Here is a 17,419-nt window from a genome sequence, read left to right as displayed (position 1 = left end):
CGGTGAGGGTCCAGGACTGCAGGCTGGGAAGTCATAAATCGGGACTGGGAGTGGTGGGTTGTTAATCAGGGAAAACTTCTCAGCAGAGAAGGACCATGCCATATTTGGAACAGGGAGGGCAAATGGATTGGTTGTGGGGAGAAGTGCTTGATCAGAAGGTATTTTTGTTTACTGACTCTGCTGTAGCAAAAGTGAAAGTAAATTGAGGAGACCTTATGAGAACAAATGGTACAGGAAAGCTTGATAAGCACAGCCGTCAGGCAGGGGATTTCCTTCTTAGCTGCTTATATAAACTGGAGGCCAGGACCTTTTCTCTGTCTCCTGATTCTGCGTCCCTGATTGCAGAGATGGCTGCCAAGCTCTGTGTAACTTGGGATTGGATAATGGGGATGGGGGGATGGAGAAAGGGAGAGCACCTCCGAGATACGGGAGAGCTCTCAGGAATGGATGAGGGAGAGTGCTGGGTAGGTGGGGTGGCTGGGAAGGCATCTGGAAGGGGATGAGAGAGGCATTGATACCTACCGAATGTGAGGAAGGTTTCCATGTAGAGAACCAGGTCGTTTGGCTCCTGAGTTCTCTTTTGTTGAGACCTTGCACTGGCCACTGTTGGGTGGGTACATGGTAGGAAGTGGGAGTGGGCTTTGTGCTCTGCAGGGCTGGCAAGACTTGAAATTATGGAAATATTGTCTTGATCCCTTTCTCCCTTATCCTGTTTAGGGGTCCAGGGCTCTTAAGCTTCCTTCTCTTCCCAAAAGAGAGGTTCACAGAATTCATTTAAGTTGTTAATGCCCTGATACATTGCCTTATGTAAGAATATATGCTCTACAGAAAGAACTTGGAATGAGGGCAATGCTTAGCACAGAATAGTGAGAGTTCAGTGAAGAAATGTCTGTGGCATCTAGATTGGGAAGATTTTTTTTTTTTTAATTATTTATTTATTTATTTTTGGCTGTGTTGGGTCTTCGTTTCTGTGCGAGGGCTTTCTCCAGTTGCGGCAAGCGAGGGCCACTCTTTATCGCGGTGCGCGGGCCTCTCACTATCGCGGCCTCTCTTGTTGCGGAGCACAGGCTCCAGACGTGCAGGCTCAGTAGTTGTGGCTCACGGGCCTAGTTGCTCCGCGGCGTGTGGGATCTTCCCAGACCAGGGCTCGAACCCGTGTCCCCTGCATTGGCAGGCAGATTCTCAACCACTGCGCCACCAAGGAAGCCCGGGAAGATATTTTTGAATGAAGCCTGAAAGAGGTCCTCCGAGACTTTCCAGTGACAAGACAGGGGGAGATTCCCCGTGTTCAGATTATTGAAGTAAGACTTAGATATACTCCCTACTTTCTGTGAGTGGGGCCCTGATGGGATTAAAGGAGGAGATCATAGTCTATAATAGGTAGATATAAAAACACAGAAAATACATATGGACAAGTGATACTGAACATAGGGTCATTAAAATAAGCTAGTTGTTATTTTTTTAAAAAGTACTGACAGTACAGAGAAGATGTGTCCTAAACAGGGTTTCCATGTAAAGTAGTCATAGTCATGGAGGACAGCCACGTGGGTATTCCGTTAGGCCATCAAGCCTTGGAAATTCTCTTTGAGAGGTGTTTTTAGATTCTGGTGTACATTTCTGGTTGCTTTCTAGTTGTATTCAGTTTTTGACATTTGACAAACTTTATCTGGATAGGAGACAGGTAAATAAGGTGGGAAGTCGTTGATAACATTTTGGGATGGATAAGAGGTATGGTTACAAAGGAATAAGACTGGTTTTCTTGCATTATGACCTGGAAATTTCAAAAGAGAAGTTTCAAAAAAGGGAGGGGTACAGGTTGTTGTAACGGACCAGGAGGACCAGACACGAAGTGAAGGGTCAGAGTAATGAAGGAGGGGGCACGAAGGGCGCAAAAGGTGGCAGGCCTTCTAGGCAACTGTCTCTTGGTCTTTGTTGTCCAGGTGAACGTCCATTCTCAGAGATGGGAATTAATGACCTTCACTGTCCACTCAGAAGGCAGAGTGAAGAACATCAATGAACATGTCCGGTCTAAGACCAAGGTTCCCGTGCATGACCAGGTCCTCCTGCTGGGCTCAAAGACCCTAAAGCCCCAGAGAACGCTGTCATCGTATGGCATCGACAAGGAGATGACCATTCACCTCACCCTGAAGGTGGTGAAGCCCAGTGATGAGGAGCTGCCCTTGGAATTGGTGGAGTCCGGTAATGAGGGGCAGAGGCACCACCTCCAGGTGCGAAGGTCCAGCTCAGTGGCCCAGGTGAAAGAGATGATCGAGACAAAGACTGCCATACCCCCTAAGAAGCAGGTTGTGACTTGCAATGGAAAGAAACTGGAAGATGGGAAGATCATGGCAGATTATGGCATCAAAAAGGGCCATTTACTCTTCCTGACGTACCCTTGCGTTGGGGGGTGACCACCCTGGGGATGGAGTGATATCAGGAGCAAAAGGCCTTATTTCCTTTTGCTCCTTACTAGCCACACCCTTTGAAAATTTCCCAAAATTAATGAGAAAGATGAATAGCAAGAGAAGTCTTGGAGTGGACTGGCGAGGAAGAATGTAGGATATTTCTAACTCATTGCTTCTTTCATTCTAACATGATTGAATAATTGGCAAAATTTTGTATAACATATTATATATAGATATAATATATTAGAATTTGAAGGCCTGTTAGAGACAGCTTTCAAAACCAGCTTGCAGTTTAATCCTTCCCTGGTTCCCTCTGACTCATAGAAAAACTCCTATTTCCTTTCCCAGCCAACAAGATAGTATGTTTTAGGTTGTGATCAATCTTCTTCTTCTTCTTCTCCTTTTTTTTTTTTTTTCTTTAATTGGAGTATAGTGCTTTACAATGTTGTATTAGTTTCTGCTGCACAGCAAAGTGAATCAGCTACTCCCACTTTCTTCTAGTTACTGTGTTGGCATCTATGTTTAGCTCAGTGCTTCTTCTATCATATCACTGAATAATCGTTGAGCCAAATTGACTTTCTACTTACAGAGAATAGTGAAATGGTCTATTACGAAGTGAATTATTTACTGTGACATGACTACAATCATATTAATAAACAATTTAGGAATTCAATTAAACTACCTCTCCTTAATGAAAGCTATTTGTTATGAAATGAAACTTGGCATTGTGCCCCTTCTTACTCTCTCTATTTCTCACATCCAGTTAAACCATTCTTATTTCTGGGGACAACGGTGGGCATGGCAAGATGTTCACCTTGGGGATCTAGAGACTTTATGTCTCTTGTGGGGCTCCTTGGGAATAGATATGCTTTAGGTGGGAACGGACTTTCTGAAAGTTGGGGGATTGTGGACCAGTCTCTGTCCTGCCTGCCTTAGGGTCTAGCAGGTCTTCTCTGGGTTGGGTGAGGGGGGTAAGGATTTGTTTCTGGGTTGACCCCAACGCTCTGTCCAAGTTCTGGCTAGTGGAGCTTTTTTCTCTCTGCTTCCTCCATCTTTCTCCCTTCGTTTACTCCTCCATCTCACCCTCATGTCTCCTTCCTGATCACATGTATGTTTTTCTTACAACCTGAAACATGTCCACCCTCTTCTCCACTAGTCCGGTCTCTTCTTTATAACTTGCTCAAGAACCACTTCCTGCAGAAGAGGTTCCTGAACTTAACCCTGCTCAGCACAAACCACACTTATAGGTGTTGCTTATTACAGTTATGAGTGAACTGCTCTGAGGTGGGCACTATTTAACTGCATAGGTGGGCATTGGGTTGGACTGATTCCTCGAGACAAGAGACCATGGCTTCTTCTTTTGGATGGGGCCTCCTACAGGGTAGAGTCTATGATTTTATTGTCACGTAGGGATATGTCTGATGGCAGACACCATGGGGTCTTCCACGCTCTCTTCCATCAGACTGGAATCCGTCATACATCATCGTACCAGCATATGGACTCTTGACGGGTGGTTATAGAATCCCCTGAGGATGGGGAAGGTCCTCCCAAAATCAAACTTACTTTTTTTCAGCAGCCTAGGAGAAAGCCTGAAGGCCATTTCCCCCCTCACTAGACCTGCACGTATAAATGGGATTTTCCCTACAGCACACGAACCTTTCCTGATGGGAGGAAGGGATCTCCCCCATTAACCATGGACTCCGTAAGGACAAATCTTGCAGATTCTCATACAGAAATGAGCAGCCTGAAGGCTAAACTGACTGACTTTCCAGTGGGCATTTCCCGCCTTGGGCCCTGGGGTAACACTTCCTTCCCTCCCTGACTTACTCACTGTCTAGCTTGCCCTCTCCGAAGACTCCCCAGGACCCTCCTCGCTGCCCCCTTCACTTCCTTATTCCTGAGGGTGTAGATGAGTGGGTTGAGGGCGGGTGTGATTACAGTGTAGAAAAGCGAAATGAACTTGCCCCGCTGTTGGTTGTAGCTGTGAGTGGGTTGCACGTAGGTGTAGATGGCTGAGCCACAGAACAGGCAGACGGCTGTCAGGTGGGACCCACAGGTGCCCACCGCTTTCCTGCGGCTCCCTCCGGTCCTCATGCCCCATACAGCGCGGGCCACGGCGCCCCAGGAGGCCAGGATGACGGCGGACGGCGCCAGCAGGATGACCACGCGGGCAGCAAACATCTGGCGCTCGGCGGAGTCTCGGCCGCCGCCGCCGCAGGCCAGCTTGGGCAGCGCGCAGATGAAGTGGTCCACCCGGCGGGGCGCGCACAGCGGCCGAGCCGCCAGCAGCGCCGTTTGCGCCGCAGAGTTGGTGAGGCCGCCGAGCCAGGAGGCGCGGGCCAGCGAGCGGCGGAGGCGCGGCGGGCGGCACACGGCGGCCGCGCGGTCCAGAGCCATCACCGCCGGCAGGACGCACTCGGCCGAGTCCCGCGCCAGCGACGCGCACAGCTGGGCGAGGCGGGGGCCGAGCTCCCGCCACAGCGCCCGGCCGCGCAGGTCGGCCAGCAGCGGTGGCCCCACGCTCGTGGTGAAGCCCGCGTCCACCAGGGCCGGGTGGCAGAGGAAGTAGTACATGGGCGTGTGCAGGCGCGGATCGAGTACCGCCAGCTGCACTAGCGCCGAGCTGCCCGTCAGAGTCAGGAGGTAGCCGAGGAGGACAAGGGCGAAGAGGACAGGTTGCAGGGAGGGCCAGTCGGAGAAACCCAGCAGGAGGAAGCGCTCCTCTGCGCTGTGGTTGGCCTAAAGCGGGAAAACTCGCAGAATGTTTGGAAGGACGATATATGCTTCACGAAAGGGTGATGTTACCCTTCCAAGCAAAGGAAAACCCGCGCCAGTGGGCGTGGGGTGGGAGAAGGGATGGCAGCAGACACAATGCTTATGTATCTACTGGAAGCTCAATTTTCAGATCTGAGCCCGTAGTTTATATTAGTATACCCTAGTTGATATATTTACCAGAAAATTCTATGAGGAAGATAGAATCTCCATCCTATAGATGAACAAACTTGGGCTCAAAAGGGTAAAGCATCCCAAGGCCATAGCTAGTGAGTGACCCCGTGGACTTGTACTAAAAGGCCTGTTTGATTTAGAAATCAGTACTCTTTCAGCTGCTTCTGGAAGGAGTCCTATGGTAAAAGTAGAAATCTAATCTTCGTCCCACATGATAACCCTTCAGGTATTTGAAGACAGATTTCACTCTGAGCCTCCCTCCTCTTTGTTTGCAATGTTTAGTGCCCAAAATTACACGCAGTACTCCAGGTTTGATATAACCAACACTTGGTAGAGCAGAACTATCTCCTTCTTTGTTTCAGGTGCTCTACCTCTATTAATACAATCCATTATACTGCTGACTACTGAATTTTAATCTGTGGTGAATCTCTCTTCTAGGCTGCTTCTAATGTCCATGCCCCTTCTGCTTACTATCTAGTGTGATGATCATGAGCAACAAAGATTGGCACATGTGTACCAGCCTTTAAATCCAGAGTGATCTGGGTAAAATGAAAGTCAGGGGACCTGAGTTCCACCTAGCATAACTGCCTTTGACTAGTGATTTGATATGGGGAAGTCACTTCATTTCCCTTTGCCTCAATTTTTTCATGTGTAGTAGGAGGATTTTGTACTCTATAACCTCCAAGGTTCCTGCATGTCCTCCTGGCTCTAATTTTAATAAATATTTTTCAAACAAATGAAAAGTGGATGCAGAAGCTTTTTAACCCTTGATAGTGATGCTCAATCACATTTCCTGATGGTACAAAAACCATCATGGTTGATGTGATGGATAAAAGTCACATAGAAAGCTTTCTACTACATGGTTCCTGATGGGTATGATTATACAGATAGCTTGTTTTAAACATCATTTTCACTGTTCTTAATTTAAAACTCATCATCCCCTAATTTTTTATTTGTCAGGAAGGAACTCTCTTCCCCCTAAGAAAACATTATGTTTATATGGTTCTCTCGTTTTATCTTCATTAGGCAGAACAAGTATTAATGTCGTGATGAAAAATAAGGGTTCAGGAGTCAGATCGCCTAAGTTCCATTCTTGCTTCTGCCATTTCTTAGCTGAACAACCTTGGGCAATGTTGCTTAACCTCTCTGTGCCTCAGTTTCCTCATATGAAAATAGAATTGATTAAGTAGCTCCAACGGGTAAAGCTCTTAGAACAGTTCCTGACACATAGTAGACGTTGAATAAATGTTAACTATTATCACTATTTCACATCAGGAAACAGGCTTTTAGAGGGTTCCTACACTACTTAAGGACAGAACTGGTATGTACATATATACCCCTTTTCATATGTTAACTCATGTGAAAAAATAGATAATACTCCTATTTTATACAGTAGGATAGGAGGGTAATTGAAGTTAAATAACTTGCCCAAATTCTCATGGTTTGTAAATGCCTCTCAGGATTTCAACCCCAATCTGATTAATTCTGGGATCCTTGCTTCTTTTTCTTTCTTTTCTTTTTTTTTATGAACCAGGCTCTAATTATGCTAGGGACTGTGATGGATAAAACTACATACAAAGATTGACCTTTATTTCTGGATAATTTTATAGTCATACTGGAGATGAATAAAGTAGGAGAGTTGACATTCAGGCTTATGGTCCAATGGTGCTAGAGATGTTGAGTTACAAAGAGTCAAATTTTCTAATTCTCTGCTTACATAGACACACACCAGTTCAGCCAGGCAAGTCTTAAGTCATTCTTAGGCAAACCTACCAAATCCTGAAAACAAGCACACAGTGATCAAATTGCACAGACATCTTTACTGCATGTACACACAAATACCCAAACACATAGCTCAGACACATTTGTACACATACCCAAACACCCCATAATCCCCCTAAAGCATCCAGAAACCAAATCTGTTGTAAAAAATATTCTATAACGTGTCCCTACACATCATTTCATATTCTAGAATGTGCCCCTCTTCCATAAGACCACTTTTTAAAAGTGCAATGTGGTAATAAGTCTACCTTCATGTCTTATTCTCTGGCACTGATATCTAGGCCTTCAGTTTCCAGATGAGAAGTTGGTCTCTTGCTCCTGCTCTGGATTCTCTGGGTTTGAAATGACAGTGGAAGGGATGAAAGAAAGGCCCAATCACATGGCTGTTGATTTCTGGAACCGGTGCCTGAGATCAGGGCAGGTACCTCGAGAAGACAACGTGGGATGGGCAAAGCAGTTGTAGAGAATGAGAAAGGGTGTTGATGAGCCTCTACTAGAGAGAGAGCCAGGAAATCAACAATTTCTGTTATTTAGAAGAGAGGATGGAGCTCTGGGGAATCTATGTCCCTCTCCCATAATTAGCCCTTTGTATGGAGGTGTCCAGAGAGAGCTCCCTCAGGGTAGGGAAGGGAAATTTCTGGAGGGAAAGGCCCTTTCGGATAGAGTGTCCCTGGCAGTGTGTGGAAGCCAGAGGCAGCACAATTCCTTCTCACATCATTGCTACTCTTAATTCTTAACTGGTTTAGGATTGCATCCTCTGCTGAGTGACCTTAAGCCAGCTGTTTAACCTCAGTGATTCTCATCTGTAAAACATGGGTAGCAACCCTTACCTGTGCGAGATGCTGTAGATTCGATGATGTCATCCCCAGTTTTGAATGCAGCTTTGATTCTCATGTCATCAGCTTTGCCCCCTAACCCCCTTGTTGCTGTCATCCCCCACCTCACTCCCTTTGCTCCCCTTTATTCCTTGAAGAGTTTTGTCCCTGGCTCACGCTCACTCACTCCAGTGCGGCTACCATCACGATTCTCAGTGAATTCAGTATCCACGGAGATGATACTGTGTCCTCTCAGTTCCTTCCTCAGTAGCCATCTGAACATTTATCACTGTCCTTCACCTCCCTCACATCTTCACTCCTCTCTCTATCCGGCTTAGATTCCCTGGTCAGTCACTGTAATTAGTCCTTTGTGCACATACTATCAACGTTCCTGCTGAAATCCACCTCAGATCCTATCCTATCCCTACATTCGTTCAGCTGATCGTGGACGGAGAAAAGGCCACAGTCATGCCGAGAAGTTTCACTTTACATTCATGACCACTAACTTCATTTTTAAATTTTCTGTCCAGTTTTATTGAGATATATTTGACGTATAACACTGTGTAAATGTAAGATATACAAAGTCATGATTTCATACATCTATGTATCGTCAAGTGTTTATCACACTGAGGTTAGTTAGCACATTCTTCATCTCACATAATTATCATTTTGTTGTTGTTATGGTAAGAACATTAAAAATCTACTCTCATAGCAGCTTTTAAGTATTCAGTACAATGTTGTTAACTATAGTCACCACACTGTACATTAGGTCCCCAGTCATTTTATAACTGAGAGTTTATACCTTTAGAACGTCACCTCCCCATTTCCCCCACTCCTCAGCCCCTGGCAACCAACATTCTACTCTCTGTTTGGATGAGTTTAGTGTTTTTAGAGTCTACTTATCAATGGTATTGTACAGTATTTGTCTTTTTCTCTCTGACTCATTTCACTTACATAATGACTTCAAGGTACATCCATGTTGTAACAAATGGAAGGATTTCCTTATTTTTTATGGCTGAATAATATTCCATCATATTATATATATGTATAAATATAAATATTATATATAAATATTCATATTTTTAAATGCAACACACACACACATATATAAATACCAATTTACATTCTCACCAACAGTGAACCAGGATTCTCTTTTCTCCACATCCTCACCAACACTTGTTATCTCTCTTGTCTTTTTGATGATAGCTGTTGTGAAGAGTGTAAGGTGGTATCTCATTGTGGTTTTGACTTGCATTTCCCTGATGACTAGTGATGTCAAGCACCTTTTCATGTTCCTGGTAGTCCTTTGTAGGTCTTTGGAAAAACGTCTGCTCAGATCTTTGTCCATTTTTTTAATCACATTTTTTTTCCTGAAAAATGTCTATTCAAGTTCTTTGACAATTTTTTATGGATTTTTTTTTTGCTATTGAGTAATATGTGTGTATATCTATCTATCTATCTATCTATCTATCTATCAATATCAACCCATTATCAGATATATGGTTTACAAATACTTCCTCCCATCCTCTAAGCTGCCTGTGGTTTAGGGCTTGTGAAGACAACTTGAATAATGTAGTAACACACAGAAACCTTCCCCACGGTGCCCTCCATTTTCTTTCCACGTCTCTCAGGATCTTTCAGAGTCTTTGTATTCATCTTGAATTTAACCTAAATGCTTCCTGCCTCAGTAAGGGTATTGGAAGGTCGTAGAAGGATGTGACTTTCTCCTGTGCCCACTCTCCCCAGATAGAGCCAGAAGTCTGAGGTCTGACATTCAAGGCTTCCAAGAATCCAGCCTCAAGTTTCCAAGCCCAGCATGTGTTCTGCTTTTCCTCGCATAAACTTGCCGCACTGATTGGATTGGATGACTCCCTGTGCTTCCCCACTTCTGTATCTTTGCACTGGCATTTCTCTTTGCTTGAACAAAATGCCCTCCTTGTTTCCTCTCACCTACCTCAGTCCTCCTGACCCCTCCAGGTTCCGAACAAGCTTCACCTCCTCCAGGAAGCCTTTCCAAGTCTCTTCTTGCTTCCCAGAGCCTTTAGAGTTTGCGAAAACAAACATAATCTTTTTCACATTCTGCTTTTCATTTCATTATTTTCTGATTATAAAAATAATATATACCACTTATGGAAAAGCAGGAAATATAAGAGATAAATGGGAGAAAACAGAGATATATAAACATATAGGGAAAGAAAAAAGCCTATCTATAATTCATACAACCGATACTGTTAACTATCCACCATCAATAATTTAGGATATTCTCTTTCCTACTCTCTTTTTCCTTCATATTTTTACATAATTGAATTCATTATGGTTTCCATAAGTTTATTTTTTGTACTTGGCGCTAGTCATCTAGTTTTATGATGAAATAATGTCTACATTATTACATATATCTTGTATATATGAAAATATAATTTATATTTATTGATCATCTGCTAACGATCAGGCACTATAATATCCACAAGATACATGTGTGCTCAATGTGTCAATTTATTATAATTTACTGTTGCCCCCTTCTTTGATATCCAGGTTACTTTAGTTTTCTTACAAAGCATTAAAGGTGACATTTCAAGAAACAGAATGAATTTTCTGTATTTTTATCTTTTTTTTAAAGGAAAGAGTGGTGTGTATAGAACGATTGCATCAAATGCTTCCTTAGAATCCCTGGAGTCTGTCTATGTATGTATGTTTGCATGTATGTATCTATCTATCAATCATCTATATCTATATCTACCCCTCTAGTGACAAAGTGGAAAGAGTGTATTAGATTCTGGCCATGAAGCCTGATCTTGAACAACTCATTTGACATCTGTGAGCAGTTTTGGTGGATAGGCAGATTGATAGTGTTGCGTATCCCTTCAGGGTGATGAGGAGGGAGAGAGGGAAGGGAGGCTCCCAGGGGAGAGCTGGAGTGGGTCTGGGGTTGGGTGAGAGTGAGGGAGAATGAGGAGAATAGAAAAGAGATGCTGAGTGGAGGAGGAAGGCAAAGAGCCTTTACCAGATCACGGAGAATGTTTTGCATAAGGGACACTGTGGGGCCTTGACAATTACCTGCAGACTTGAAAGGCAGAAGAAAGGAGGGTGAATAGAGGAGTGGGTGGCATCTTTGAAGCCCAAAGTCTGCACCTAGATCCCACTTCCTGTTTTTCTCCGTTCTCAGAGGACCAATCCGGGATTCTTCTGAGCTGCAAGTCAGGTCATCTCCTTCTCCTCTTTCCCCTTACATCTCCGGAGGAACCAAGGCCCCTGTGTCTCAGCCCCATGGCGCCTGAGTTTCTCCCACGTTCCTCTCCTCACTCTTTCCTAGTTGACCCTGACAGGGAAGAGTTAAGGCCAATGAGCGCACACACCGTAGGGAGGCGGAGAGGCTGACAGCGACCTGGATGAGCACCCACTCGCGTTTCCGGACTGAGCTGAAGCCTTTGTCTCTATTCGTCAACCAGTCCTGCTTCCTACGTCTCCTTCCGGCCCCCAAGCGAGATCCTCTCCCGTCAGGCTCTCCAGTGCCTCCCTGGGGCCCGGATCTGTGAACCCCGGAGAGCCCGGGGAGGAGGTCAGGCTGGGGGACCCGGGAGCCATCTGCTGGTGGGAGCCCTGAGTGCAGGCTGGGGAAGGGAGATGCGCGGGGGAGCGGTCTGCCCTTTAGCTCGGAAAAGAGGCTGCCCAGGGAGCCCAGGCACCAGTTTCCCTGTGGGCCGGTGAGTTTTCCTCTGGGCTTTTGTCGTCGTTCTCCTCTTTCTCCGCCAGCGCTTCACCCTGCCTGCGCGGCTCCTTCTCCCTCCCCAGTCACCTCCTACTTCCTTCTGCAGAGTGAGGGAAGGAGGCTTCTTCCGGTAGCAGGCGCCGCCAGGGCCAGGGGCACACTTTAGAGGGTGAGCCCTCTGGGGCTTGGGAAGTTAAGGAAGGGAGGGAGAGTCAGGGGGGAGAGGCTGGGAAGAGGGAGCCTTAGCGAAAGGCAGGGTGGGAGGTGACAAAGAGGGCCAGGAGAAGAGCAGGATGTGAGAGGGGAGGTAGCTCTCAGGGGTCAGGTTCAAATCAACTACCCTGTGTTTGTCCTCCGCAGACTGACCACGGCATCCACGCCCTCTGCAAGTAGGGCTCAGGGGAGAATGCGGCCTCTTGCCTTCCCCCTTGTATCTTTGCTTTCACCTCTTCCTCTTTCCTACCTCTGTGGTGACTGTGTGTGTGTGTGTGTGTGTGTGTGTGTGTGTGTGTGTGTGTGTGTTCCTTTCCCTTTTTGCTCTTTGGGCCAGTACTCAGCCATCTCTTTCCCTTTGCTCCATCTCACAAGCCTGACCCTTTCAGTTTTCTCTGAACCACAGCTTTGACTGAAGTCTTACGATGAAACCAGGCGAGAAGGATTCATTCATTTTTGTTCATTCAGCACGTATGTAGGGACAAGAGCACAATGGCCAGAGAACTTGGCTGGGCCAAAGGAGACCTAAGTTCTAATTCTGGCTCTGCCACTAGGTAGCTATGTGACCTTGGGCACATTTAAATCACGCTATGCCTGTGTTTTCTCATCTTCCAAACGATGGGATTGGACCAGATAAGCCCATTTTTCTGCTCAAATGCCCTAATGACTCTATGATGCTGTGATTCTGTTTATTAAACAGTTCTGGCCATTTAATTCATTTGGGGCCATTTTCTCTCCAGGTCACTCTGCCTTTATCTGCTCCTCATGCCATCCTCCTCTCTGAGTCTTTGTGTCCTGCTTCCCCTTCATGTTTGAATGTCCCTTCTAGTCTTTCAGCCTCTTATGGGTCCCATCCTTGGGCTGTCATGCCATTCCAGGTGCTGCTGTCATTTGAGGAGGTGCCCGTGCATTTGTGCCAGGAAGAGTCGGGGTGTCTGGACTCTGCACAGAGGGCCCTCTACAGGGATGTTATGTAGCAGAACTACAGATATCTTACTTCTGTGAGTGAGACTTCCTATCTCTTCTCTTTTTCAGAATTCTTCTTCATTAGCAGTACATGATTTTCAGTACTATTCAGTGAGAGCCTCCCCACCGATTCTGACCCCCAATGGGGTACTGATTGATGTTGGAGTGATCTGAAAATGCAGTATGTTTTTGGCCAGTATTACTCTCAAAGAACTTTCTGGAAACTGAAGGTATTTATATGGGGCACTTAGAACATGAGTGATAGCTCCATATAACTCTTTCTAGAAATGTAGGCTCTTTTAAGTCTAGACTCAACCTCTACTCTCCCCCAAATGCCTATAACATTCCTTTCTCTCTATTACATTTTTATTACAAAACATTTTTATTTCCTAAATAGTACAATGAGATGTGATGAGAAATCTAGCTATACCAATGGGCTGTGTAAAATAAAAAGGCCTGGGAATGGGAGACATGATCCTGGTTAGGGAGATGGAGATTTCTGGGTCAGTCCTCAGGTGGTATTCTCACTCCCTTTATGGGCATGACTTTTAGTGGGTGCTGTGAGGAGACTGAGGTTGTGTGGCACAAGGAAGCTCAGAGCCATAACAACTTCAATCAGTTCCTTGGTTTACCAGTCCAGTATTTTCTTTCTTATATTGATATCAAGGTTATAATAGAAGGATCTAGTTTATTTCCATCACATTTTCCTTTATTTCAAATCCCAAACTTCCCCCTTAATCCTCTATGGGCTGAGAAATGGAATGTTGCCTGCCACATCAGTAAACGAAGGATGTCACAGTCATCAGCGATTGCAGCCATGCGGCTACGCCAACGGTGAGCTGGTGAGCCCTGAGGAAAGTCAGGATGTGAAAACACAGGATACTGGCCCCAGAGAGCTGAGGTGCATATCAAAGGAATGATTTCAGTGAGCCCAGACTCTTGCCTCTTCCCATACATAGAAAAATGCTAAATTCCTTAACTTGACATTTCCAGTTTTTTTAAAAATTAACAATACTCTTTTGATCCTACTACCTGCTCTTTGTTGCAAAACTCCTATAGATCCTAGTTCTCCCTTCGCCTCCTTGGAGCAGTTTTCTCAGGGTTACTTGAGATGCTGCCTCCCGGGCTTGACGTCCTAAAAATTTCCACCGAATAAAACATAACTCTCAACTTTTAGGTTGTGAATATATTTTTTTAGTCGACAGGGTTTACCATCAGTCATCCCCACACCTTACAGTTTGGGGTGGGGCATTCACAGAGAAATAAGACAAGGCCCGTGCCCACTTGGCCGTTACCTTCCTGTTGTCATGACAAGAGAAAAACCATCCGTTAAACAAAGAAGGTTGAATGTGCTCAATGTCAAATGAGTGTTTTAGAGCATCGTGCATTTGATTGGACCAGTGCCAGTCTGTGAACTGTTTGTTATCAATTTGTGATGGGATAAGTACATACATTGAGAGAAAGCATTTAGAAACTTTTAGAGCAATTTGACATTGCCACAGTATCCAAGCATGTGGCCAGTGGGCCCATCTCATTGACCAAAAGAACAAAACAAAAAACCTCTGGTCCTTCACCACAGATAGTCTGAGAAGCACTGGTCTAGAGAATAAGTGTTATGTGGCGTGGGATCGTCAAGGATGGCTTCATGGGAAGCAAGGTGGAACTTGAAAGATGGGTAGGAAAAATAAACTATGGAGAGGGGAGAAGCAGAGAAGGTATTCCAGGTGGGAAGAAGGGGAGAGCAAAGACTCAAAGGGAGGTGGACTTACTGGACACTGGTAAATAGACTAGTCTGCCTGGTTAGGTTAGGGTAACATGAGACGGTGGAGGTGGGTACAGAAGTTGGTGTTAGACATGTTGAATGAACGACATGGCCCAAGCCTACCGTTGCAGCTAGCCTCAACACCCAGGATATTGTGGTCCAGCGGCAGCCATTCTAGAATTTAGAGAGTGAAATGGGAACACATATAAGTAGGACATATGAGAGGTGAACCTAAGTTGGTGGAGGGGCAGTAGCTCAAAAGGCAAGGTTAGACAAGTTGAATAAGGACTATTTGAATTTTGTGTTTTAGAGTGTCAAGGTACAGAGAACGTAGGGCATAGTAGCTGTACATAGCTCAGTAAGGAATTTTTGATCTTCCGATTGATCCAATAGAATTCTTGTTTCCTAAAACTGAGCTGACCTCACAGCTGGAGCAACGTGAGGAACCATAGATTCTCGATGTCCCAAGACCTCCTGATCTGGGGCTTATTCCAACCTTTCTTGCAGGTGAGAGGGCTGCATCCAAGGTATAGTAACTGAGCAGAAGGGAGGGTTTCAATATTTGGAGAAGGGATTGTGTGAGAGGGAAATCAAATTTACTCTTTATTTTCTCTTCCATAGTCATATATTCTCTTACCAGTCTACTCATCCATTTGCTAATTTCTTTTTCTTTTTTTTTTTTGGAAATTCAACTTTGCCAAACACAGTCTTTTGCCTTTTGCTGCTCCCATCATTGGTCCCTGCTCTCAAAGGCGTTTGCCACGTAGACCTCCTCACCCTGGAATTGTCATTCTGCATCAGTGCCTTATGCTGCTGTCAACTTAAAAAAAATGTACAACATGAGAGCTGTGAGTTAAGTTTTATTTGGGGCAAAATGAGGACTGCAGCCCGGGAGACAGCATTTCAGATAGCTCTGAGAAACTGCTCCAAAGAGGTAGGGGGGGAAGGTCAATATATATGTGATTTTGGTGAAGAGGGAATACATGCAATCAAGCACATATTTTTGCAGAAGTTCTCGTGAGGGTTACTGCAAGTCATGAGGAGCAGACGTCACCATGAAGGAATTTAGTGCTTTTCTAGATATGAGGAGATACAAGAATTGGGCTCATAAAATCAGCTCCTGAAAATATCTACCTGTTCTGCCAGTTTTTCTCAGAGCACAGGGTGCCTCATTCCTGATCTCCACCCTGAATTCCTTTCAGGGGGTGTTGAAGGTCAGCAGCTGCAGTGGCACCTGATTTAATCCTTGTAGAGGTAGATGGCAAATGCCAATTTGTAGTTGACACTGCCCATATGGCTTCTCATCTGCTGGGTTATATGCAACTTATAGCTATTGATACCGAGCAGGACCCTGTGGGGCTCCTGGGCACAAAAGCCCTCCTGTGTCCCCCATTTCTTTGATTACAGGAAATAGGTTTCATTCAGCCTCCACAACCTTCTCTGAGTTCCAACGGGTAGGTTCAAACAGTTGTTAATCAGGGAAGGGAAGGGATGCGGAGACAAGGGAGGAATAGTGCAGCCCTGGGGCAAGGTCCTGGTTCTCCCTCAAGGGATCCACACAACAATATCTTTGAGCTGTTTTGCAGATACTGAAGCCCCCACCAGGTGGGAGAGGTTAATGGTTAACACGGTACGCTGCCCACAAGCACGTAGATCCCAGACCAGCTGGAACGAGAAAGTTGGTGCTGACTCCCACTTACCTCACCACCAACGAATCAGAAGAAGGTCCACGAACTCATCACGCCCTCTTTGAACCATTACTATAAAGCTCCCCACTATGCCCTCCAGGTTGGGACACACAGTTTTGAGGGCATTAGCCTGCTGTGACTCCCTTTGCCTGGCAAAGCAATAATTCTTTTCTACTTTACCCAAAACTCTGCCTCTAGATTTAATTCCGTGTCCGTGTACAGAGGCCGGATTCAGTTTCACTATCTCTGAGTCCTTTAAAAGAGATTCATCTGTCAATACTTCACAGTTCTACCATCCAGATCTTACTGTATTCTAATTCTTGATCTGCTCAGGCAGCAGGAATTTATGGAAATTACTGTGTGCTGGAGCTGTGCACTTGCTCAGCTCTATCAGCGTGTCTTGAGAAAGATATTTGGAGCATGAAGTTAGATTTGTTCCAGGGGTGTAAGGGAGATGCACTGATTTTTTTTTTTTTTCTGATACAAATGTGATGCCTGTTCATTGTACAAGAATTGCAAATACAAAAAGTGTAAGAAGTTAAAAACCATCCCACTACCCAGATACAACTTCTTTCTACATTTTGGAGTATTCCTTACACCTTTTAAAAAGTTAGTTCAATATAGGTCTAGAGACAATGTCTGTCTTTTTAATGTAGCCCAAAATGTCTCTAAAAATGAGAATGTCAGAGTGACAGGAGGGTACAGTGGAACCACAGTCAATTTCTGAGGTTCTTTGAAACAAAGTGTCTACTAAGATCAGCTCTTGGATTTTTAATTTTTTTTGACAACGGTGGCCAGTAATATTTTGATGCTCAGTTAAGCTTGGGGCCATCTGGTTGTTATATTCCAAACGCTATATATTTTTTGACATTTTGGAGATTTTTTAAAGCCCACATATGTTAGCTTGGATTGAGTGTTGGAAGAAATGTGGGAAAAGTTCTTTCTATTGTTAGAATATGGAACCAGAGAGGCCTGATGTTGTCATTGGCAGGTGATGTGGTGATGAGACTTGGGGACGGAGCAGATACACTCTGGTGTCTTCAGCACTTCTTGGCTCCCATGGGTCACTGGCAGGAGTGTGGCAGGCTCACTGACTTGTCACACATCTGAGATCACGTTGAGTGAACAGTGAATAT

The 17,419-nt window shown here is 45.1% G+C and overlaps 3 protein-coding genes across 9 annotated transcripts in view; 2 read left to right on the top strand and 1 right to left on the bottom strand.

Moving 5' to 3' along the window:
• Positions 1-296: 296 nt before the first annotated feature.
• On the top strand, positions 297-3,057 carry UBD (ubiquitin D). 2 transcript variants are annotated; one of them, XR_009506007.1, is made up of 3 exons: positions 299-365; positions 1,175-1,301; positions 1,941-2,029. XR_009506007.1 is itself a non-coding variant. In XM_059940714.1 (2 exons), the coding sequence occupies exons 1-2, from the start codon at positions 348-350 to the stop codon at positions 2,409-2,411; spliced, it is 489 nt and encodes a 162-aa protein (XP_059796697.1). In that variant the 5' UTR covers positions 297-347; the 3' UTR covers positions 2,412-3,057. The 2 variants fall into 2 exon arrangements, 1 of the variants encoding a protein (XP_059796697.1); XM_059940714.1 differs by lacking the exon at positions 1,175-1,301 and having other exon boundaries at positions 297-365; positions 1,941-3,057.
• Positions 3,058-4,232: 1,175 nt separating this feature from the next.
• Positions 4,233-8,027, bottom strand: LOC132374343 (putative olfactory receptor 2I1). Its single transcript, XM_059937946.1, is given in 2 exon segments — positions 4,233-5,158; positions 7,964-8,027. Coding segments are annotated over 2 exon segments (990 nt in total).
• Positions 8,028-11,407: 3,380 nt separating this feature from the next.
• The window catches only part of LOC132374501 (olfactory receptor 11A1), a 32,626-nt gene continuing 26,614 nt past the window's right edge, over positions 11,408-17,419 (top strand). Inside the window, exons 1-2 of one of the 6 annotated variants that reach the window (XR_009505680.1) lie at positions 11,408-11,649; positions 12,746-12,819. The gene's annotated coding sequence lies outside the window, so the exon portion shown is untranslated. Of the gene's footprint in view, positions 11,650-11,789; positions 11,824-12,745; positions 12,820-12,841; positions 12,869-12,902; positions 13,064-17,419 lie in introns of those variants that run through there. The other 5 variants (XM_059938214.1, XM_059938215.1, XM_059938213.1 and 2 more) reach the window with 5 other exon arrangements.

Source organism: Balaenoptera ricei, chromosome 11, assembly GCF_028023285.1.
Source record: "Balaenoptera ricei isolate mBalRic1 chromosome 11, mBalRic1.hap2, whole genome shotgun sequence".
In the NCBI taxonomy this organism is placed as follows: Eukaryota; Metazoa; Chordata; class Mammalia; order Artiodactyla; family Balaenopteridae; genus Balaenoptera; species Balaenoptera ricei.
The sequence above is the reverse complement of the archived record's forward strand: the minus strand, read 5'-3'. Positions and strand labels throughout refer to the sequence as shown.